The sequence below is a fragment of the Mauremys mutica genome, chromosome 2 (genome assembly GCF_020497125.1).
Source record: "Mauremys mutica isolate MM-2020 ecotype Southern chromosome 2, ASM2049712v1, whole genome shotgun sequence".
NCBI lineage: Eukaryota > Metazoa > Chordata > Testudines > Geoemydidae > Mauremys > Mauremys mutica.
The window spans coordinates 77564393-77590351 of record NC_059073.1 but is presented as its reverse complement, the minus strand read 5'-3'; the positions used below and the strand labels follow the sequence as shown (position 1 = coordinate 77590351).

At 38.9% G+C, this 25959-nt stretch overlaps 1 protein-coding gene across 7 annotated transcripts in view; it reads left to right on the top strand.

The window, feature by feature from the left end:
• Positions 1–25959, top strand: part of ASXL3 (ASXL transcriptional regulator 3) — a 161155-nt gene that overhangs the window by 68338 nt on the left and 66858 nt on the right. For 6 of the 7 annotated variants that reach the window (XM_045006541.1, XM_045006542.1, XM_045006543.1 and 3 more), the window contains 3 exons: positions 4051–4159; positions 5491–5602; positions 19215–19336. In XM_045006541.1, coding sequence (XP_044862476.1) covers positions 4051–4159; positions 5491–5602; positions 19215–19336 — 343 coding nt within the window. Of the gene's footprint in view, positions 1–3396; positions 3415–4050; positions 4160–5490; positions 5603–19214; positions 19337–25959 lie in introns of those variants that run through there. The other variant, XM_045006546.1, reaches the window with a different exon arrangement.

The window sequence follows — 25959 nt, the reverse complement described above, 5'->3', positions numbered from 1 at the left end:
AATTTATTTAAACATATTTTTCATTGTGCTTAGTAATCTTAAAAAAAACAAACCTTGTTTGTATTGACTTTTGTCCTTTTCTCTGTGGCAAAAATTGTTCTTCAGTTCTCCCAGATGTTTTATGGAGGATAATTGAACATAGTAGTCAGATTTCTTTCTTGTCTACTTGCAGAGGGTTAATTTAGTTAACTCCTGCTGCAGAACCTGCATAGGGAGCTCAAAAGCACAAAATACAGGATACTTTTTGAGGGGAGAAAGGGGAAGCTTGCACTGGTAAATGGAAGTTTGTGTGCATATTAGGAGGAAGATACCACACAGTGTTTAAGAACTTGTGTCCTTCTAAATCATAACAGTTTTAGAAAACAACAAATTTTGCATCCTAAACTACTTGACAATATCTTTTATATTATCAAAAAGTCGTAACACCTTTTTGTATTGGAAGACTAACCAATTATTCTTTTTCTTTCTTGTTTTGTATGTGGTTGCTTCGTGCCTCCCTAACTCCTTTATAGGAAGTAAGTATCTTTTAAAATATTTTATACTTTTGAAAGTATTTTCTAAAAGTGCTTGTTTTTTGTGTGAGAGTAAATCGGTTTTCTTGTGGTAACAGGAAATACCCACCTTAAAGACATATACTATTACAGATGAAAGTACTCAAGAATGTTTTTCATAATAACAAAATAGTTTTCCACACAGTATAAAATGTAATTTTAAAATAGGGTGACTAGATGTCCTGATTTTATAGGGACAGTCCCCATTTTTGGGTCTTTTTCTTATATAGACTCCTATTACCCCCCCCACCGCTGTCCTGATATTTCACATTTGCTGTCTAGTCGCCCTATTTTAAAATGTAAAATAATTTTCATATATGCTGATTTATAGTAACAAACATTTTTTCAATGTGTAGGTTTAAAACACGTGGCTCTTTTAGAGTCATAAATACCAAGGCATGATGTGCAACTTGGTCAAAATTGAACTGATTCTGATACAGTTTGACCCAAAGTTTTTTTAGTATCTTCTGTTTGACATGCAAGGAATAAAATAGTGCAGGGGAAGTCACAAAATGCCTAGGAAAGACCTAGTGAATGGGGAAAACAGCCATGTAGCTTTTTAAGATACTCTTGGGCAACTGCAGCCTTGACTCTCTCTACCACAAAGACGAAAGAGTGGTAGCCTGTGAAAAGAGGAGTGTGGCCTTCAAGAAGGAGGGAAGGTTGGAGTGCTCATTATACGTTTCATGCATCCCTAGCAAACTAGGGTAATATTCAGACTCAGTTCCACTCAGCTGACACCACACTGCATGATTGGATCGTTGGTCATTGGGTTTTCAGGATGCAGCCTGGTGCTTTCTGAAGAAGTATGTGGCAAGATCTCCTGAGGATTATACAGTTCAACTTCAACACAAGGAGAATTGGTCTGATCTCCACTTCCCCCTCTTGGTGTTCTACAGGAGGGGAGCTAATATAGGGATTGTTGAAGTTGGCACATCAGATACATGTACTTACTGCTCAGTAGCTGACATGGATTCCTTTGCACTCTGAAAGTTGTTACTGTTGTCCATTTACCAATTGGTCAGTATTTGAAGATTAAGATACCTGCTGTGAGAACAATAGTGGCCGTGGGGGGAGAGTTCTGCATTTTGAGTGCATTTATCTTGTATTGTAATTGCCTAATGATGAGATACCTAAACACAAGTGTTGTGACCAAAATCTCTCTAGATGGACCAGCAGCAGAAATTAGAAGAAAGATGCTAAATGCAAACTTGAGTATTATATAGACACACACAACTCTATTTTGTTATTCCATGCATAGAATTCAGCTGCCTTTGCAGTTAGCATCTTCCTATCAGCATCCTGCTGAAATAGTCTTCATTTTTGACAGCTTCACTAAATAGAAGCTCCAAGCATCTGACATAATTATCAGTAGCTTCAAGTTATATATGTTATCAGCTAAAAAATGTAACTTGAGAAAAATGGTCTTGCATTGCTCAGTTAAATGCCATATGTCACTGTATTTGCACCAGTAATTCAATAAGAACATTTCTAGAGAAAGGCGTGCATCTCATTTGAACTGTGTTCACTGATCTTCAATCAGTAACAAGACATTTTAATATATTCTACTTTACAGCTAGTACAATAACTGTACTTGTAATTTACTCACATCCTAGACTGGTCACATAGTAGTATATCAGCTCAAAATCACATGTAGGATTCTTTTTATTTGCAGGAAAAATATTTTTTTTAAAGAACAAATCCTTTAAAAATGGTATTTTGTATGTTTTAAAATTTACCATTTAATATCTGACATGAAGCTCTATAAGCCGCAGTTTTAGCTGTAGTATTGGTTTTTAATGAAGAAGCAGTATGTACACTGTCTGAAAGTCAATACAGAAGTAGATATTGTGGTAATATGGTACTTTAGGTAACCTATAATAAATTATATTATACAGCTGTTCTGATATGAGGACACCTTATACTAACTACTTATGAGCTTTTACTGGAACAACAAATAAATGATCATATAATCCATCTTGTCAGAAAATTAGTGTACACCTCTACCCCGATATAACACTGTCCTCGGGAGCCAAAAAATCGTACCGCATTATAGGTGAAACCGTGTTATGTCGAACTTACTTTGATCTGCCGGAGTGCGCAGCCCCGCCCCCCCCGGAGCACTGCGTTACTGCATTATATCCGAATTCATGTTATATCGGGTCGTATTATATCGGGGTAGAGGTGTGTATATATATTATGGACAAATTCTGCTTTGAGATGCAACCATTGAACTCATTAGGAACAGTGTGCATATCAGAGGACAGAATTTAGCTCCTACCAATAAAATCTACCAGAAACAGTTTTGAATAGGGACTAGTATAATTAAAAATTGTATAATGGACTCCTGAACCATAATTCCTGCAGCCTTTTTGTATTGTCTAACTGAAGCATATTAGTTTCTGATGGACTTTAAGTTCCAGGCCCAGTATTTTGCTGGTGTAGCCTCAGTCCTGCAAACAATAATGCATAACTTTACACATATGACTAGTTAGTCTTAAGTCAATGGGACTGTTTATGTGGATAAAGTTAAAAATGTGTGTTTGCAAGATTGGAGTCTATGTGAAGAAACACAATTGAAAGTTCAGTCTCTAATAATAAGTATAGCAATGTGTATGGGGAGATAGATACGATGACAGTACACCTCTAAACGCTGTAGTTAATTTTAGTTGTTCCATTAATATGAAATAGGATAAGTTTGTGAGCGCTCCCTGCACCCCCACTATCCCCCAAATTAACTTTTCAGAATAATACGAATTTAGCCAGAGCAAAAATGCATGCTTTGTTTTTCTCTTGCATGTAAAATCTAGCCCTGTGTATACATCACATAAAGATATTCGTACAAATTAAACACAGTGTGAAGGTATTGATTTTATTTGACCATTTTTAAAAGGTACTTTAAAGTTCATTTCAATATGATATTGCATATAATTATTGCTCCACTAAAAGTATAAAATATGTGTGTGTATGTTTCTATAGTAACTTAGGTTGGCCATTTTAGGAAAATACTGTCCTAAATAACTTTAACTCCTGTAAGTTTAAATATGTTCTTCCTGGGCTCTTTATTATTATTCTTTTGTTGCCTTTCATCCTATGGGATGCAGCTGCCCTTGAACTTGGTACTGTTTTGATCATTCATGTGCAGCAGCCACATTGTCTGTAACATTTTGAAAATGAGGCTTCATGGTGTTATTTGTGAAGTAATTTCACATAAATATTTGGACTTTGGTTCCTTTAGAATGTGGAGCTGGTTGCTATATGAAGAAAAGCATAATTATAATTCACAGACTTTTTGCCTGAAGCCTAGGGGACAGATGCATATGATTAAGTTTGAAACTGGCCTGTTGTTGTAATGTAGATGTTTTCAAGGTTGGGAGAATTAAAAAAAAAAAAAAAGGCAAGGCAAGCATGGGTTTAAAAAAAAGAAAAAAGAGGGAATAGTTTTACAAGAGGCACTCGATCTTGGACTGCTTTATTTTTGCACAATTTTATTTTTCAGTGGAACCTCTCCATTAGCTTGTCTGAATGCAATGCTTCATACTAACACTCGTGTAGGTGATGGAACATTCTTCAAAATCCCTGGGAAGTCGGGACTCTATGCTCTCAAAGTAAGTTGAATTTTTGCATATAGAAAGTACATAAAGTGGATTAATAGCGCCATGTATGTCTCAATAGATATAAAGGTAAACAAATTAGATTCTGTGAGGAGTAGATGAGCTGAAAGTCGTTTTCTAACTGTTTTCAGATGTCTTATAATGAAAGTAAACACTGAATGTTTTATCTCAGAGTATACGTGTTCTTGAATTTGGCATATGGTAAGAAAACCATGCTGTAGAATTGTTAACAGAAAGGCCTTTGTTTTATAAGCAGTGAGTTCAAGAAGAACACTGACTTTCTCATGAAGTAATTGTGTTAATATTTAATTTTTTGAACAGTGGAAGACTTTTGCAAGTTCAGTGTAAATAGCTTTTAAGATGCAACTTATTTTAAATCAGGAATATAATTACAGTGATAAAATCCTGAGTGGTTTGATACTAAGTGGTGGTGATGGTTGTAGTTGTGGGTTTTTTCTTGTGTGTTTGAAAACATTTTTTTTCCCCCTGATACCCATGATCAAACTATAGTGGCTTCATACTGGGGAGGAGGGTGAAGTAGGGGCAAGAAAACAATAATGTGAAATTACATGTTCTACAGACTAGATTTAATCTATTGACGTTTTGGGGGAAATTCTTTGATATTTGTGATAGAAAAATAATTGTGCACAGTTTAGAAACAATAAAAGCAGTATGGATAATGTTGGTCCTTAGAACTAAAAATACACTGTTTTTTGGTTAACAATGAATGTATTTCAGAATAATCATTTTCTCATTTGCTAGTGGAAGAATGTTTAGTTTGGTCTTGTTTTAAATCTGAAGAGATCCCTGGCTCGAAACCAGGTATTTGCAATCATTCCCATGGCTTGTGAGTTCCAGGTTACTGCAGCTATTTGAATTCAGGAAACAGGCACAGGCAAAAGAGAAACATTAAAGGATTTGTGTTTCTCTTGCAGCACTTAGGACGTTCAGCTAGATGACTAGAATTTTTAAGTGCCAAACAAGTCTGTTCAAACACAAAAAGCGAAAGAAGTGCATTTTGATTTATAACTTTTTCTTACAAAAGTCTAAATTGTGACTTTTTACAGGATAACTTGAAAATCAAAAGCTAAAAGAGCTATCTCGTAAAGATCACGTTTTACTTCTTTCCATAAAGTAACTCATATACAGGAAGCAGATTAGTTTTTGAAATGTAGACACCCAAATGTGTTGCAACAGTTTTACCTTTGGGTAAACCTAACAGTAATATAAACATTTTTTGTGGCTGGCCTTACATTATTTTTCTTTTCTCTCTCCTCTCCCCCGCCCCTTTGGTTTTTTTGGGGTTTTTTTTTTTTTAACTGCAGAAAGAAGAATCTACATGCCCAGCAGATGGAACATTAGATATAGGATGTGAATCTGAGTTAGATGGCACTGAAATGGCTGAGACAAACAATAGTAATGGAGAAGAAAATGGAGGTAGGTATTCTTAATTTCACTTTACAGGAGCTACTATGGAAAGCATATATACCAATTAGGTTCATTATTCATGTTTTCAAAATAAACTATGGTGGTTTTTGCAATTAGTTAAAACAACTTTGAGAAACAACATCCTAATTTTGTTCGTATAAAGGGGTCAGGGCCACATGAGAAAAGTGGCCTTTTTGTTTTTAAAAGACAGGTATGTTATGGGGAAGCTATGGAATATTTATAATGTTCTAAGTAGACCTGTTTTTCATGTAGTATTTCCCCCCTTCTCCCTCTAGTATATTGCTTGCCTTCTTAGGCCCCAATCTTGCAGAGTGTAGGTAGTCTCTGTCCTACACCTGACTGGAGCCCCATTGACTTCAGTGGGATTTTGCATGGGCACAGGGTTCCTCCAACACAGTTCTTTGTGTAGGACAAGGTCTTAGGTTTATAAACTCTTGGGGGCAGGGATCTTACTTTGTGCTGGTATGGTGCCCAGTACAATGGAGGCAGTGTGACTTAAATCTTAAATACCAATACGCTGAACAATGGTACTTTAAAATGCCACCCTTAGAAATAAAACGTCTTACTTTTAGGAGGTAATAAATACGTATAAAGAGAGAACCTACTCCCTCAAATTTTCATCATATATAAACCCCTAAACCAACTACTGACAATTAGTGGTGAATGCTATAGTCTTGAAGATTAACCAGTAAAGTGTTTATACTGTGCATACTTTACAGTATATTGGAAGTTTTCATGGCTATATGCCACTGGAATTGCCCTTTTTGAGCATTTCTCTCTTCTGCCTTCCCTTTTGAACCTGACCCACTTGTGGACTTGGAGCATACCCTTTTGGATCTTTCTGAGGCATAAGGGTGGATGAATACCCATTATTGGTTTTATATAATCTTTGTGGATATTATTACTCAGATAAATATAAGGAAGGATAGAATGAGGAAGGATGTTCCAGTGGTTTGGGCACCAGCTTAGGATACAGGAGTCCTGGGTTAATGTCCCTGGTCTGCCACAGAATCCCTGTGTGATCTTGGGCAAGTCACTAAGGGCTGGTCTACACTAGGGGGGGGATCGATCTAAGATACGCAGCTTCAGCTACGTGAATAGCGTAGCTGAAGTCGAAGTACCTTAGATCGAATTACTTACCGTCCTCACGGCGCAGGATCGACGTCCGTGGCTCCCCATGTTGACTCCGCTACCGCCGTTCGCATTGGTGGAGTTCCGGAGTCGACAGGAGCGCGTTCGGGGATCGATATATCGCGTCTAGATGAGACGTGATATATCAATCCCTGAGAAATCGATTGCTACCCGCCGATCCGGCCGGTAGTGAAGACGTACCCTAAGTCTCTTTGTGCCTCAGTTCCTCATCTGTAAAATGGGGATTATGATATTTATCTACCTCGCAGGGGTGTTGTGAGGCTAAATATATTAAAGATTGTGAGGTGCTCAGAAACCATGATTATGGGGCCATATATATACTTAAGATAGAAGGCATTTGTGAGTTGAATTATGAGATTGTGAATCTGGGTAGAGCTATAAAGGGCTCTACCCAGATGGCTGAACTTTTCATTTCCTTACTTTAGAGACTTTTAATTTAGATATGTAATGTGTGCAGCCTTAACTGGCACATAGTGCAGGAAGGACTTTTAAGAAGTATTTCAAGGGCAAATGAAATCCTAGGAAAGTCATAAATCCATTACTCAGTAGGTATGGAAAAATTGTCAATAATGATGCAAAGAAAGCAAAAACATTGAATAAATATTTCTGATTTGTACTAGGAAAGAAGCTGGGTGAAGTTTAATGTCTAGTTTGCTTCAGTCTTCACTAAAAAGGATAATGATGAGCAATACTCAACAAAATTAATATTAACAACAAAGGGAAGAAATGCTAGCTGAAATAGGGAAAGAACAGGTTAAAGAATACTTGGGTAAGTTAGATGTATTCAAGTTGGGCAGGGTCTGATGAAGTTCATCCTAGGGTGCTTAGGGATCTAATTGAAGCAGTCTTGGAACTGTTAGCATTTATCTTTGAGAAGTCATGGAGGACCAGTGAAGTCTCGGAGGACTAGAGGAGGGCAAATATAATACTTACCTTTTAAAAAGGGGAACAAAGGGGACCCAGGAAATTATAGACCTGGCAGTGTAACTGCAATACCTGGAAAGATGGTGGAAGAAATGATTAAACAATCACTTTGTAAGCACATAGAGGATAAGAGGGTTATAAGGAATAGCCAGCATGGATTTGTCAAGAACAAATCATGCCAAACCAATCTAATTTCCTCCTTTGACAGGATTATTGGTCTAGTGGATGGGGCAAACAGTAGGTGTGATATCTTGATTTTAGTGAGTCTTTTGACACAATCTAGCTAAGTGCATGTTTTGTCCTTTGAGTGAGGTGCATTACTGAGTGTATATATTTTATTAAAACCGCTTGGAAATGACTTTGTTGAAAAAAGAACACTTATGGAAGAAAAGAGTGTTTTCCAAAACAAATGGGCGAATTTATATTTTTTCACAGAGGTAAAAGATATAATTCAATGCCTTATTTGTCAGCAAACGATTGCTGTTCCCAAGGAGTATAATGTGCGTCGGCACCACGACATGATGCACCGTGAAAAATATGATGCATTCACCGGAAAAACCCGAGAGGAAAAAGTTCAGCAACTTAAAGCAGCATTTGCCAAGCAAAGAAATTTCTTTTCAGGGATTAACAAGTCTAGCAAAAATTCAGTAAGAGCAAGTTTTGTGATAAGTGAAATGATAGCTAAATCATCGTGACCTTTTACAGAAGGCTTATTCGTAAAAGAATGTCTTATGAAGGACAGCGAAATTTTATGTCCTGATAGGAAGAGAGTTTTGAATGCATAAGCTTGTCTGCCAATACAGTTGCCTGCAGGATAATGGATTTAGCTGATAATGTGCAAAAACAATTGATTCAAATGGCAAAAGACTTCAAAGCATTTTCAATTGCTCTTGATGAGAGTACAGATGTCTCAGATACTGCACAGTGTGCAGTGTTCATTAGAGGTGTGGATTGCAATTTGAATATAACTGAAGAATTGCTAGACTTAATGCCACTGAAGGGTACCTCAATGGAACGTGACATATTTCAAGAACTTGAAGAGTGCATTGAAAAAGCTGTACTGCCATGGAACAAACTCGTATTTTTGGCTACGGACGGTGCACCATCAATGTGCTCTGAAAACGTTGGTGTGGTTGGATTATTGAAGACCAAACCGAACAGCCTCAATATAGCAGGAATTAGCTTCACCGGTATACATTGTATTTTGCACCAAGAAGCCCCGTGTAGTAAAAGTCTACAAATGAAGGAAGTTATGGATGTAGTTGTTAAAACTGTTAATTTTATATATGCCCGAGGGCTAAATCACAGACAGTTCACTTCTTTTCTAGCAAGTATGAACAGTGAATATGGGGAACTTCTGTATCACACTCAGGTTAGATGATTGAGTCGTAGAAATGTTTTGAAGCGGGTTTTTATGCACTTAGAGAGGAGATTGATTACTTCATGAAAATGAAAAACAAGGAGGTTCCACAGCTTCAGTGTGACACCATTTTGAAGCAGAAGTATACAGATGTTGGAATTCCAGAATTCTACAGGTTTCTTTCACAAGAAAGATTTCCCATGTTATTCTCTGCTTCCGCAAGGATAATTGCAATGTTTGGAAGTACATATATATGTGAACAGTTTTTCTCTTCCATGAAGATTAACAAATCTGTGTTAAGGTCAAGGCTCACTGATGAACATTTGAAAGCAACACTGAGATTGGTTTTGTCTCAGGATATCAAACCTAATATTGATGCTCTGGTTGATGCAAAACGCTGCCAGCTAAGTGGCCAAAAATGAAATGACTGTCAAAATTAGCACTGACTTTTCACATTACAGTTAAAGACGTTAATAAAAAAGTTAATAAATTGACTTTTAATAGCATGCTGTATTTTAATACTATACTACATTACTCTTCTTTTTTTTTTTTCTGCCTACCTCCAGACGCTTCCCACCACCATTCGAAGATAATGGCCAATGGCTCTGCAATCACATCCGCCAACTCCTTTAGCACCCTCGGATGCAGCGCATCTGGCCCCATAGACTTGTGCTCGTCCAGTTTTTCTAAATAGTCCCGAACCACTTCTTTCTCCACAGAGGGCTGGTCACCTTCTCCCCTTACTGTGCTGCCCAGTGCAGCAGGCTGGTAGCTGATCTTGTTTGTGAAGACAGAGGCAAAAAAAGCATTGAATACATTAGCTTTTTCCACATCCTCTGTCACTAGGTTGCCTCCCTCATTCAGTAAGGGGCCAATGGCTCTGCAATCACATCCGCCAACTCCTTTAGCACCCTCGGATGCTGCGCATCTGGCCCCATAGACTTGTGCTCGTCCAGTTTTTCTAAATAGTCCCGAACCACTTCTTTCTCCACAGAGGGCTGGTCACCTTCTCCCCTTACTGTGCTGCCCAGTGCAGCAGGCTGGTAGCTGATCTTGTTTGTGAAGACAGAGGCAAAAAAAGCATTGAATACATTAGCTTTTTCCACATCCTCTGTCACTAGGTTGCCTCCCTCATTCAGTAAGGGGCCCACACTTTCCTTGACTTTCTTCTTGTTGCTAATATACCTGAAGAAACCCTTCTTGTTACTCTTAACATCTCTCGCTAGCTGCAACTCCAAATGCAATTTGGCCTTCCTGATTTCTCTCCTGCATGCCTGAGCAATATATTTATACTCCTCCCTGGTCATTTGTCCAATCTTCCACTTCTTGTAAGCTTCTTTTTTGTGTTTAAGATCAGCAAGGATTTCACTGTTAAGCCAAGCTGGTCGCCTGCCATATTTACTATTCTTTCTACACATCGGGATGGTTTGTTCCTGCAATCTCAGTAAGGATTCTTTAAAATACAACCAGCTCTCCTGGACTCCTTACCCCCTCATGTTGTTCTCTCAGGGGATACTGCCCATCCGTTCCCTGAGGGAGTCAAAGTCTGCTTTTCTGAAGTCCAGAGTTCGTATTCTGCTGCTCTCCTTTCTTCATTGTGTCAGGATCTTGAACTTGACCATCTCATGGTCACTGCCTCCCAGGTTCCGATCCACTTTTGCTTCCCCTACTAACTCTTCTCTGTTTGTGAGCAGCAGGTCAAGAAGAGCTCTGCCCCTAGTTGGTTCCTCCAGCACTTGCACCAGGAAATTGTCCCCTACACTTTCCAAAAACTTCCTGGATTGTCTGTGCACCACTGTATTGCTCTCCCAGCAGATATCAGGGTGATTAAAGTCTCCCATGAGAACCAGGGCCTGCGATCTAGTAACTTCTGCTAGTTGTTGGAAGAAAGCCTCGTCCACCTCATCCCCCTGGTCTGGTGGTCTATAGCAGACTCCCACCATGACATCACCCTTGTTGTTCACACTTCTAAACGTAATCCAGAGACTCTCAGGTTTTTCTGCAGTTTCATACCGGAGCTCTGAGCAGTCATACTGCTTTCTTAATGAAATACTTTGTATTCAGACATTTACTAGACAGGATGTTAAACAGCAACTGCTATGGATAAACATTTTAAATCTCCAGGTCCTGATAACGTGCAACCAGGCATTTTAAAAAAAAATTGGCCAAGGTGTTCTCTGAACTAATGGTGCTGATTTTTAAACAAATCTTGGAATATGGGGGAAATTCCAGAGGACTGGAAGAATGAATGTTTTCCCAATATTTGAAAAGGGTAAATAGGATGAGTCTGGTAACTATGGTCTGGTTAGTATGACATTCCTGTGCAAAATGATGGGAAGGCTAATATGGGATGCAATCAGTAAAGAATAAAAGATTGTAGCATAACTAATTCTGTCAATATAATTTTATGAAAAATAGGTCTTATCAGACTAACTTAATATCACTTTTTGATGAGAATACAAGTTTGATTCAGTAAGTGCTGACATAAGGTATTTAACTTACTGCCCACAACTGCGTAAAAAATGAGCAGTGCAGAAGATCAGTGTTGCCCATATTAAACAGATTAAGAACTGGACAAATGAGTGATCTCAGTAGGAATCATCAGGCAAAAGGAGTGCTTCTAGTGGTAAAGTTTATAGATGACCAAATTGATGGAGTGGTAAATAATGACAAGGCCAGGTCAGTAAGGCAGATTGGTACCTGGACTAATTTGGACAACATGCTTTTTATTACAAACAAATGCAAGTTCATACATCTAGGAACAAAGAAAGTAGATGACACTAATGGGTGGGGATATGAATCCAGTAAAGCAGTAACTCTGGGAGAGACGTAGGGATCATGGAATTAAACGCGAGTTTCCAGTGCGATGTTCTAGCTAATTAGGCTAATGCAATCTTTGGACATATAGGCGGGGGAATATCAAGTAGGAATAAGGAAGTGATATCACCTCTGTATACAGCATTGGTAACACCTTTACTAGAGGGCTGTATACATTTTTTATGTTAAAAAAAAAAGTATAGAAAAAGTTCAGAAGAGAGCTACGCAAATTATTTGAATTTTTGACATATGCCTTACAGTGAGACACTTAGGAAGCTCAAGCTAGTTATTTTATCAAAGAGAAAATTAAGAGGTGATGTATCATACTTGATAAGTACCTATATGGAGAGAAGATTTCTGGTAGAAGAGAGCCCTTTTGAATCTAGCAGATAAAGGCTTTACAAGGTTCAGTGGCTAAAAGCTGAAGCTCGATAAAATCAGGTTAGAATTAAGGCACATATTTTGAACAGTTTACCAGGGTATGTGGTGGATTTTCCATCATTTGAAGTCTTTAAGATCTGATGTGCTTTTCTTTTTTTTTTCCCCTCCCTCCCCCCCCCCCCGTTTCTAACTTAACCGTAATATGTGGGCCTGATGCAAGAATATTGCATACAATTCTTTGGCCTGTGTTTTACAGGAAGTAACACTAGAAGAACGTAATAATTTCTTTTGCCTTAAAATCTACAAATCTGTGAAACTATATGTTGGATATTGTCCGTATACTGTCTGTCTTTCTTTCTTGTCTCAGCGGCTCCATATTTATTTATTTATTTATTATATGTATTTCAATCATGTCTCGGAGCCCCAGGACCCCGTTGTGGACCAGGACCCTGTTGTACCAGGCACTGTACAAACATAGAACAATAAGATAGTTCCCCGCTCAGATAGACGTTGAACATGTGAGAAGCCAGAATAGAAGCTAGAAGCCTGTGGGGCCTTGCTAAAAGTAAATGAGCAATTGGCCTATTTTACTTTGTGGGTTCTCCCTTAAAGAAAGGAATGGAGCCACTTGGGTGATTCCATTTATCTTTGGGTTGTAAATGTGTCAGCATAACTTCATAGGCAGCATTGTCCAACAGTCTGAAAGAATGAGCATGAGTATTTGATCTTCATCCATTGCCAGAAGAAAGTCACCAACTGACACAAGTATAATCTGTGTAATGTACTGAATGGGTGAGAAGACTTGAGAGTCCTAGATGCTGCCAGAATGGTTCCACCCGTCGTCCTTGACAGCCTTTTCCCAAAAGGAAGATTCAAGACAGGGTGATAATTGGAGTAATCTTCCATCTTGAGAGAGTTTGTTGAGCAGGGGCGGGAGTATGCGTGTGTCTAACAATATCTTCTTTAAAAGTAGATGCTACCCAGCGGGGGGCACTGATAGTTAACTGGTCCCAGTGTCTCTCCATTTGTCTTTCAGTCATAGCCTTCAGATTTCTCACTACTTCAGCAAAACTCTGTTTGAAATTAAATTATAGAAAAATCTGCTCCTCTTCTCTTCCTTTTTCCCTACTCTCCCCGGTACAGTTTTGCCAGCACAGGTGCAAACTTCTTGATCTGGATCTGAGCAGTGTTTTTAGAAAAAAAAAATTTAGAACTCCTCAGTGATAAACATGTGATTGTTTCACTGAATGCTGTGCTAACAACTTGGATTAATTAGGTTGACGACCATCTGGAATGGTTGCACATCAGGATTTCCCATACCATCGTGGCATATGTTAAAAAAAAAAATTATTCATGCTCCAGTTACCTAGTTTGGAATGAGAATTCCACCAGCAGCCCTCTAGCAGGCTTTCTTATCATCAGTTGTAAGTCATCCAAGTACCATGCAAAGATGAAGCCATACTTAGTGTTTAAGATCCAAAATGATAATCGTCTAGGATAAGAAATGGTTATAATATCCTACTGTACATGGCAGACCACAGTAGTGTGGTCTGTAGTCAAAACAGTATCCATCTCTAGATTGTCTGAAACCCATTGAGTTCCATTTGCCAACTTGGTCCTTGATTCCAATCAGAGGAGTGCATCATGATCTCAAGATGTAGATGGTAGTGATCCATAGAAAGATGTGACTTCCACTTCCAATCTGTGACAAACATAGATTCTAAAGTGTGACCAGCTCTGAGTAGGGCTTCATCTACACTAGGAAATTAGGTCTACATTGCTCAGGGTGTGAAAAATCCATACTCCTGAGTGACGCAGTTAAACCTATCTAACCCCCAGTGTAGACAGTGCTGGTTGGTCGACAGGAGAATTCTCCCATCAACCCATCTACCGCCTTTTAGGCAGGTGGAGTACCTACGCCGACAGGCGAACCCCAACTTCAGCTTTTTAAGTGTAGAGTAGTCCTAGGTGACCTTACTACATCCTAACAAAAACTACAGTTCCCAGCACTTCTTAAATTTAAAACTTCTTTAGTTGCAAAAGTGAAATTGACTACATTGTGACAAATTCATCTCTAGTGTAACACTAGTGGATATAGTAGGTCAGCCATCGAGAAGTTGGAGGATCAGATTCATCCTGAGTCTTGAAATTTTGTCTTTGCAATTGTTAGTCCATTGAAATTCTGTGTGTTTTCTGGGCTAAGAAACCACAAGGATAACTCTTGACTATGGAGCTAATGTTCCCCTTCTTTTGGCTATGAAGTATTCATTGAGGCTTTCCACACTCTTCCTTCCCAGGATTGGAAATTTTGGCTCATTCAGGGCAGCCTGTCACTTATAGCAATTGGGCTCTTGGGAATGATGCTTAGCGATTCCGCTGAATATGTTTGGTGTAAATTCTGATACTAAGGTGCAGTGTTCCCCAGCAGAAATTTAATGGGATCACAGCCTGAACATATGGGGCTCTTCCTCAGCTTACAGATTGGACAGAGACCCAGCTTTTGATTTATTTTCTTCATTTCCCCACCACTAGTTACAAAGGAAAATTATCTGCCCCCTCCAGGGCAAGATTGACTACCCTTTGCTTCATTGCTGTGGGTGGGAAGGTCCCAACTACTGAGGTGGTGCAATGTGAGAGGCTGGGAGCTAATTGGGTGACGTCTCTTGGCTCTTTTATTCTCTGCTATAGAGCAGAATTAGTGAGGCCTAAAGGGCTGGGGGTTGGTTGGTTAGTAACAGATCATACTTCTCTGATGAAAAAGTTGCCTTGCTGTGGAATGAGGATCCACAGTTTTCTGAGATTTATGGAGTTCTTAGGTTCCATTCTATTTTGTGCTGCATTGGTTACTTTAACGTGAGCATATCATTTTACAGGGCTTTTTTCTGTTTTTTCTTTTCCAAAAAAATGTGTTTGAGCACTGTTACTGATGTTTTCACAATACTGCTATTTCCCTTATACAAAGAACTATACAATCACTTTACCTCCCAAACTATATTTTGTTTGATAAAGAATAAAGCCAACAGACTGGAAATGTGAACTGTTCAGATTTTGCAAGTTAAGCTCTGCAGATGAAAGTGTGACTTAGGTGAATTGCTTGACATATCAGTGTTGACAAGCCATGACCAATTATGTCAAAACAAGTATATATCTGTGTCACCCAAAGAAAATATATAGAATTTTGTGGGATATTTTAGTCAGAGATTTATGTTTTTCTGAGGATGTTTTCTGTATAGTTTAATATTAAAGAGTGTGGGCATAGATTTTATTCTTGAGGTAGACTACAGTTTTTAGCATATGGTAGTAATATTAATTTGTTTTACTAATAGCCATATTACAGACACACTTTCTCGTCTGGTGTGGTTACCATAGTAAGGAAGGAATTGTACCACTGTTGATTTTTCTGGTCTGATTTTAAATCAGTCTGGCCTGTCTGAAATCAAAATCAACTGTTCCATATATTTTGGAAAGATGGGGCTTCTTAAAGCATTCAGAGAAATTTTTTCTTTTTTTGTAGATCATAAACAAGTCTGCTTAATATTATTCCTAATAACTTTCAGTGCTGTAGCTGCACAGTCATTTTGAATTATGTTTCACTAAACATTTTTTGGTGTATAAATATACTTAATATTGGTATCCCAAGCCTCATTTAATTTTAAGGTTTTGGAGAAAGTTAGTGAACCATGCTGTCAAAGGTTGGCACATTGATTTTACGTTTTGTTTAAAGAAAATCAACAGACCTAACTGTTTATTGTCTCGCAGCCACTTTCTTCTCACTTCCTCTACTGGGTCCTGTACCCTTGGAGGAGATGACATATAGACTAGAACACAGTAATGCTAATCATCTCACTGAATGAAGTGCCTCCCTTGTCTTAATTCTGCTTGCTTCCTTTCTCTTCCCCTACTTCCTCGTAGCACTAGCGGTGAATAATTGCTGACTGCCCAGATATTTCTCCCACTCTGCTCCATGCTACTCAGAACTTTTTGCATAGGCAGTCAGTTGTATTGCTGCTGCTGTTTTATAATCCAGAGAGAACAAAGGATCCCACATTTCTGATATAGTGTATGTGTGCATGTGGCAGCTCCATATACTTATCATTGGTGTACATGGACATGTGCCCTGTTACTTCTAGCCCTTCCTACATATAACTCTGTTTTCTATTACACTCTTCTTCATTCTGTTTTGCATATTGGAGCTGACTGTTTTGTTGCTGAGTGTTGCTTTTATGAATATTGCCATTCCCCTTAGAGTATTGCTATTGCTTCTACTCTTCAACTTTTCCCATTAGTTTTCATTCTGTATCACTTTTCATTCACAGGAAGTAAGATAATAAGACTTCCCCCCTCCATTCTTTATGGTTACAAATATTGTTGCTTTGTCCTGAGATTTTTGCATCAAGAGTTTGACATTTGCTCTATGACTTCTTGCCATTTGGATGGTGATACAGCATCACAACATTGTGAACTTGTATCATCACCAAAGTAAATGAAGGACACTTGGGTTTATATCCTGGAAATTGCATCAAAATCGGACCTTTCTATATAAGGAGTGGGTGGGGTTCCCTGTCACCATGGAGGAATAAAATATATGCTTAGTGACAGGACATGTTGCATCTTACTTTCTTATGAAGGACACTTTGTGGCTTTCCTGTCATATTTTTTCTAAAATTCATTTGTTTTTATAATAGATTCCACTCTTCTGCCCTTTCTTACATTGTAGGGTTTTATATACATAGACCAACTCCTGCTTTTCCTTCAATTCTTTGACCCCTTTGTTTTGCCAACAAAACAAACTGGCCACCTAATAGAAATGTAACAATCCATGAAAATTTCTTATTAAAAACAAAAAGGGATGTGGAGACAGAAGTTGAGCAATTTAAAATATCAAGTTTCTGTTTTCGGATTGTGTGTTTTATATCTTAGGTGCCCAAATATTGCAGAGATGGGGTTAAATAAATATTTAGACTAGCATGTTTGTTTGCTGCTGATACCTTCTTTAAGTTGTCTCTTTGATAGTAAGCTTTGCTGATCATGTGAAAAAGACTCTTATCCAAACCGTGTGATGCAGTTGAGTTCAAGGCATTTTTTGCCCATCAGCTCCCCGAGGTATTGTGAGGCATAATTTCAGCATAAGCAAAAAAGAAAAAGGAGACAAATTTCACTTATAAAGCTTCTGGCAAAACTCTCTTCCCAATCCACTATGAGAACTGTATTGACATAATGACATAACTGTGAAAAAGTAGTTCTTTCTCTACCATTTGTGAGATGAGTATTGACTATTTTTTGTTCCCAAGATGAAAACAAATGTTCAGTGTGTTACCAGTTATACCTCATACTGGCAATGAATTATTGGCAATTAAGTTGTCAGAATTCCATACTTTATCTTATAAATACAAAAAAAAAGTTTCAATAATATTAATGGTGGAAGGCATTACCAAAGACGAAGAAATTGAGTGGCACTGAATTCTCTGCTCACTCCACTGAGCAATAAAAAGAAAAACCACACAGCAAATCAGGATAAAAGTATAAGGCCAAATTCACAGCTGACATATGCCATTGCAACTCTTTTGAGGATCCCAAACCTGCTTCTATAGATGTGGTACACCCCATTGCACATTTTGGAAAACCATCTGCTGGATTGTTCACACGTGCATAGCACTATAGTAGATATTCCAAGATATGTGGCAATCTTCGCTGTGTATCTGAGGATTGAAACCAGTTACTATGTGAGCATGGGGAAATTTACACAAAATTCAAACTGGTTCTTACACTGTTTTAGCTACACTGGTGTTTAAAATTTGGTGGAAGTAGCAGTATAGACAAAACATCAGAGTCTGCAATCATTTTTACAGCCATTTTACTTTTATCTACTAAAAAGTAAGTCTAATGGAATGTTTTGGCTGTTTTTGCAGTCTTAATATTGTTTAAACATAGTTGGATTTAAAATATAAATTAATTTACTTGGCCTTTTTTTTTTTTGTCTTAGAGACCCTCAGACACACACATATTCAGGCAGCTGTTTAAAAGCAAGTACTGTAATATTAACTCATTAAAACATGTATTTTTAAGAGACCTGAAAATTAGCAACATGTATTTGCCTGGGAGACCAGAACTCCTCTTTGTGAGCTATTCCAGTCCATCACTCAAATGAGCATGTGTGTGTTCTTGGTTTACCAAGCAATAGTTACATGATAGACGGGGATGGCTTCTTAGAAGCCATTACAATCTGTTATGCAGTTACATAGTTATAAATATTTTTAGAACACAGGGCCATCAGTGTCTCTCTTCTAAATATATATTCAGACATGTAATCTTGTTAAACTTCCTGGGGAAAATAAGTTACTGTCTACTTCTATTTAGAAAACATTGTGATATACGTAAAATATTTCAATTGCCACATCAAGGCTTGATTAGATGGAAAATACCCATGAGCTCCTGAGCGGTACAGAAGGGTACAGAATTTGGTTCTACAACAGACTGGCTTATTCAAGAGAAAAGTTTAGTTTTCTGAATTGGAGAGGTAGCCCCAGTGTGGTGGGGTGACATGGAAAAGAGCTCAGTATATGTAATTGAGCTTCCTACACTCCACAACTTCTGTCCTGGCCCAGCCTCTGTTGCCACTTAGAGCTTGGATGTCTACAAGTAGAGATTTAGCAATATAATTAGACTGCTGTAGTTATACTGGTATAACTCCCAGTGTGAACGTTCATATTCTGGAACACAGCACTCATCTCTGTTCAAGTCTAGGGTTGAACATGATTAGAAACAAACATTTGTGAAGCAATGCATTAGACGTTAGGGTGTGGCTGAAAATTCAAGTCTAGCAGATCCTGGGACTCCATGGCTTTCCTGGTTCATCAGCCGTGGAGATTGCTTTCTGGTGACAGGGTCCCTTATTCCATTTGTAGGATCCTCTTAAGACCTCAAGTGCCTAAGCAATGGTATTAAAATGCCTTTTTTTTTTCATAGTTTGTCCAAAGCAGATACCTGAAGAAGCGTCTTCCAATCGAGACTCAAGCCTTACTAACACACCAGTGCAAAGCAAGCTAGTGTCTTCCTTCCAGCAGCACACCAAAAAGGCACTTAAACAGGTAAGCTGGTATTTACTGGTAGTCAGGTGGCTTTCTTTTTAACATGTTGCCTGACTATTTAAACAAGAAATCAATGTAGAAACACCACAGAAAAATGTTAAGACATTTCTAATAAAAGTACCAGCAACTTATTTAGCTGGACATTTTTTTCTTGATCTGTAAACATCTGCAATAAGAACAACTGTTGTGGGGCAAAATTTTGACGCTTTTGTGTTCTGTGCACTAGTGTTGTAATCCTGCTTATTATTGTATACTTGAGGGTTTTTTAAATGGTTTCTATGCAAGCAAAAATGTTTTGTATGCTTTATTGTTACTTCCCAAGTTTTGTTTATATAAACACTTTTGTTGACAAACTTTTTTTAAAATAAATTTTGGAAAACAGATTTTGTGAGAGGTTGTAGCACTGAGAGATGAATATACTTGCTGTTCAGTTTCTCTATAGACTGTGTGTCCACATACTGTATTTAATGCAAAAATACAGTACCTGAGTGTCTTTGTTTTGAATAAACTGATTTTGGATGGGTTTGGGTTGCACAATAAATAATAAAGTTTAGAACAGGTGACTGAATATTCATGGTCTGATGTAAACTGAACAGTATAATGATGTGAAAAATTGGCTCAAAACAGTGCTAATCAATTTAATGTCAGAGCAAAGTGAATGAAAAACCAAAGAAATGCTTGTTTAAAAAACATCACTCTAATCCTGCTATCTATTTGCTAAAGGCAGAAATGGTTCCCATTTCTTAAAGATTTTATTTTATCAAATAAAATAAAACTTTTGTTAAATATTGGTGTAATAAGGTTGTGTTGGTTAATATTTCCCTTATTTTGTGTCTAGGTTACATTTAGCAAATAAAAATGGTAGTTGAAGCCAACTATCTCAAACACTAGGCCATTCCAGAGTTATTAACTTAAGCCACAGCTCAGCAAAGCACCTAAGCATGTGCTTATGTCCATCCCAGTTCAGCAGAACACTTTAGCACTAAAGGTTAAGTCCCATTAAAGTCAATAGGATTTAAGCATGTGCTTGAAGTTAACTTTAAGCACATGCCTACATGAGTTGCAGGATATGGATGGTTTGCTAAATTGTAGCCTTCAGACTTCTGGGTCAGCAGAAGTAGAGTGGTGGGTGCAGCAGGCTTTACTAATTGTGTGGAGTACGGGTGAGTTGTGAGTGAGGCAAACATTTTTTGTAATATGTGAGTGTACTGAAATTTGAGTAAGCCACTACTGTTTTACGTGAACTCCTAATCTTTAGAGCAGAAAAGAATCAACATGTATCTAAACACTTAGGGTCTGATTTGTCACTTACTTGCTTTTGGGGGAGTGAAGGGGATGGAAAATGCTGAAAACAAAAATAAAACAAATAAACAGAGACCAAAAGCAATTAGAGAAGCTTAATTAACATAAAAATTCATATCCGAGATGGAAGTCCTTGTAAAACTGTCCATAGGGCAGTAGGTTTGCAAGAGCACCAGAATGCTAAGTAGTCAATAGAAAGAATGGAAAGCAGCTGTAATTAAGATTATGGTAATTAGATCCTATGCTTCAGGTTGTGAGTTTATTATTACAGCCATCTGTGAAGAAGAATGTTTTATCCCATGTACAACATTGTACAATTGGTTAGGTGTATTGAGGTGATGAGGTTTTTTGCACTTTTTTTACTTGCCTATGAAGCATCGAGTATTGGCCAGACAAGATGCTGTATTTGATTTAATCCGGTATTGTAAATCCTATAAGATAGGTGAATGAACTTTCAATAGCAATTTTATTCAGAAAATTGCTGTTGAAAGTTTATTCACCTACCATATATCCTCTCTTCAGGGTTTCTATTGCTGTTATGGACACATAATGTGTCATCTTTGCACAAAGAAGAGCCCGCAGTATGTTTAAATACACAGAAACATTAGGCAATTGTATGTGACACTCCACCAACTGATATTAACTTACTGGTTCTCGTCTGCAATAACAAGAAGCTAAACCTTTATTGTGCTCTTAGTAAGAGCTACTAATGCTGTACAATGTCACAGTGAGCACTTGCCTGGTTGTACATTTATTTTTTCTTTAATAAAACTGTCCCTCACAAAATGACAGTCCACAAAGCATTCTTTCAACCATTTTTTCTCTTCATCATATTAAATAAGGGCAAGATTTTTGAATTAATATTGATCTTTTGCTTAATTTTTGCCCACTAAATGTAAGTGAAAGTCTAGCTGATAATGTGAAATATTACTTGAAGACCTGAGCTCAGGTGGAGTGGTCTGCTCTGTTAATATAGTTATTAAACCAAACAAATCATTTGAAGTTGGCTTTAAAGTATTATGTTGGAGTTTAGCTTGTTTTTTATAAAGATTTATAGAAATCCTTTGTTTTAGACCACTAAGAGTAGGTTTAGCTCTCCCCTGCAACATTCTGCATCTTAGGACGATTCCCCTTGTGTATTGGGATTTGTTCCAGTATCACCATGCTTCTGCGGCTATGCCTGTAGTGTGAGGAGGAGGGCACCTTTTGAGCCCTGGGTCCTGCCCATGCACTAACTCAGAATGGTGGTGGGGGATGGGAACTGTTGCTTAGTCATTACTGCGCTCTGCTTTTCAGGGATAGGGGAGGTTGCAGTGCTAGTCCACTCTAAAAGTCTGTGTCATAGCTCACATCTCGTGTTCTCATCTTCCAAGGCCTGTATTAATGTCCCAATCCCTGGAGCTTTTTAGCATTGCCACCCTCTCTTTTGTTACACTTTTGGGGCAAGTGTTTTGAGTATTTCAGTCTTGGGTGTGTTTCCAGTATGTGGCACATTTGTCTCCCCTTTTGTAGAGGGTGCGGGATTTTCACCACCTGACTTTGCTCTTGATTATAACTGAGTGGAGGGTTTAACAACTTGATCCTAGTTTATGATGGCTTGCTCCAAAATAGTTTCTGAGGTAGAGCTCCCATTTATGTGTAGCTTCTGCTGGCAGGTTCTCCTTTGCTAGATTCTTATTTCTTTCTTGCTTTTGGAGGCAGGTGCGTGCCACACAGCTCTTCTTATCCAATACTATTGGGCAGGGGATGTGGCATGCATTCCCATGTTGTTTTGCCCTCTATGATCTTGTCTACACTAGAGAATTTTGGCCTGCTAACCAGTGTGAGGGTCTCCTACCATGCAAGTAACAATCCACACACACAGTTGCTACCAATGGAGCATAGGTGATCATAGCACTATGTAAGTTGCACTTGCTGTGAGCAAGTTAACTCAAGTACAGACCTCAAGTTCTGGCATAGCAGCTGCAATAGGCAATTACTCCATCCTCCACTATGCCTCTCTGGTAAAATTTCAGTTCTGTTGATCTGGGTCAAGTTTTCTGCAAGTCCCTCACCTGTACTGAATGAGCTACTGTACCCACTTTAAATCTCATGGCACACACGTTCTCACCAGCATCCACTTCTTTGTGATTGCTCCATTTACCAAACTGCTCTTGGGGCATTTCTCAGAAGAAGCCATCATATGAGCATATCTATCGGCTGGTCTGATGCAGATGACACAGGATGCTTGTGAACCACTAAGATGGTGAAGTGATAGTGTCTGCTGAACTGTGTTGTGACCAGGTGTAAAAGCATTTTGCTCAGGAGCTTATCACTTGCTCCATGGGACAGTGCCAGGAGAAGATAAAGAGTCTGAAGCTGCAGTGCAACAATGCCTGGGATGCCAGTAGACCTTCCAGTCAGGGAAGAAAACCTGCCTCATTTTTTTGGCCCTTTGGAATTAAAGGAGCGGAGTTCCTTTTTGACAGCACCAACGCACCCAGCAGTGTGCTGTGGGGAGAAGAAGAGGAGGACGCCATCATCCAGGCCTAGAATCAAAGTGAGGGCCAGGACATGTCTGCAACTGTGCTGGGGCCTCAAGCCCTCTTGATTGAGACAAGTTCCAGAGACAGCAGCCAAGTGGGTTTGGGAGGATATGATGCTCAGGAAATAAGGGGACCTCCACACAAGGTATGTTTTTACTGCTTTGGGCTTTATCTGCATGCTTGATGGCTGGGTTCATCTGAGTGCTGCTATAACTGTCGTGAAATGGGTAGATGCAGTCTCTCGTGAGGGAGGAAGGAACCCCTCCACTTGCTTTGTTGTGTTCCGCCAGTGAACACTGCCAGATTCAGGAGCCCTCTCCATATGCCCCATGCAAAACACCCCTTTTGTCAGCTACATTTGCTGTTCGAAGTAAGGATACAAGTACTTAGCAAATTCTGCATAGGTGTTTCTGAACCATGGCACAAGACCAGTCTCGACAGGGTGACCAAGCAGGGAAAACTAAAAAATAAAGTTATAGAACCACAGATATATTGAAAATGGCAAAACGGAATGCTTTCAGAAAGCTACATGATGGGGACTATGGCTTGGTCTACATGCTGCTTTTGGGTAAGAGGACATAAAGCACTTAGCTATTTCCAACCACATTTCATGTCGTCTTTCTATCACGTACATGGGACACAAGCCTAAGCTATTATCAGGTAGCAACCTGCTTTAAAGCAGCTATAGGCCAGAGCAGTGAAAGCATCACTCTGTCAGTCAGCACAAGATAGCAGCCTATCAGATAATGGTGTAATTTAGCAAAAGTTTCCCAAATATTCTAAAAAATATTCTGGTAAAGACAGTGCTGTAGACATTCATTCTTAATTCAGTTTCCAAACTCCCTGGCCCTCAGATAAACTCACTTCACTTTCTTCAGCTCCATTGCACATCCTATGTTACCAATTGAGAAAATAAATATAGCAAATATATTAGCGTCTCTTCCCCCTACCCTCTCATGCTCACCTTAATAGCAATCTTTTTACTTTGCTACAATCTAGTGCAGAGGGTCTTTCCAGGCATCTTGCAGTCTGCAGTAAATAACCCAGTATTCATCTCGCTGTACTGCAACGTACATCCTTTACCTCCTACCAGGAACACACTCAGACCCCTTGCAGCTAACCCAAAATTTCATCGGGGAACAAAAATAAATAAATGTTAGGGAGACGATCATTACCATCTCTAATCCTAGCACAGGGTGTCTTCCTTGAAGGCTTTGGAATTCCAAAGTGAACTGAAAAAATGTTGCTTGTATTGCATTCTTGGTATTGTAAGGGGTCTAGTGTGTTAATATGCTTATTAACCATTTCCTTATATTTAATTTTAGAAACCATCATTGCATCAAGGCCACAACTGGGAAATGCTAGCTCAACAAAGTGGAGAGTGATCAGACATCTGGCAACACAAGAGGCAGATTGCTTGACAAATCTTCGTGTCAACAGGTGAAAAATGAGAAAGATGAATTGTTTCTTTACCGTCAGGGAAACGTGGAAAGGGACAGTGATAGAACTTACTAAATGCAGCCAAGAAACAGAAGTGTGAGGAGGACAAACTAAATTGTTTTTTTTTGAATGCCAAGACAAATAGGAAAGAGAACTGAGAAGTCATGATTTAAAAATACCATGACAGGAAAATGAGGCTGGAAGCGCAAGTGTTCCAGAGGTGGTTCTTCAGGGAATACATGTAGAGCCCGAAAGCAAAGTGCACAGTGCGTCCTTCCACAGGTCCCTGTGTGTGGATACCAGCTCCTCAACACAGTGGCATGGTATGGGACAGTAGCAGTATTTATAGAACTTGCCTCCTGGCCATTTCCATGGTACTCAACCCCTGCCTATTGTCAGGAAAAAGAGAACAGGAGTAGGTTCATTCTCTGTTCATATTGTGTCCAACAACTAACTGTGTGTGAGGGGTTGTGGCTAATTGTATTGGGTGCTTATTGCAGCTGGCCTGCATGTTTTGTGTTTTAATAAACATGGTTTTCAGGATTTCTTTCTCTAAAATTTCATTACGCAAAATTTTTTGAGCTTGAAACATAACCGTATTAAATCCTTCTGGGCACCCCTCTCCTTTACCATCACACCCAAAATCATAAAATGTATCCTTGTATTAGCAACTACCTCAGGTCAAATCCACCACTGCTGCATTGTTGGGGTCAACTTTTGAGAAAGGGAATAAAAGGTCTCCTTACTTCTTTAGAAGTTCTGCAGCCACTGGTGCTTCTCCAAATTCTCGAACAACTCTATCCACCAGTTGGTGGTGGTCTCGTCCCAAATGTAGCACTTGGCTTGACAAAATTCTCCTTTAAGTAACTCGTGGAGTCACGTAGGCTAGGATGAGGACGGATCGAGCTTCTCTCTTGACAAACAAGTTGCCCCATGTTTTCCATGTACTGCTGATCTAAGTTTGCACTGGAACATCCCCTGCTGCCTCTCCTGTGCCACATGTAATGTCTGGCCATTAATTTTCATGGCCTCCAGCAGAAAATTCTCCCTGAGCAAAGAATGAGCTCTATCCATTCAGCCTGACCATCATTTTGAAAATATTTTGCATAAATGGCTGCGTTTCCCAGGGAGATACGGAAGTTGGACCACCTTCTTCCATGACTCCCTTGGGTTCCAAGAAGCCTTTCCAAATCTCTCACAATCCATTACTTTAGGGAGCTATGCTGGGAACTGTGGGATAGGTACCCAGATGGCAGTGTGCCTGCACTGTTGACTGGCATGCTGTGTGTGGGCATGGAGCAGGTCTACAGAGAAGTAAGATGCATTGCACAATTGCTATTTATATTGATGAAATGT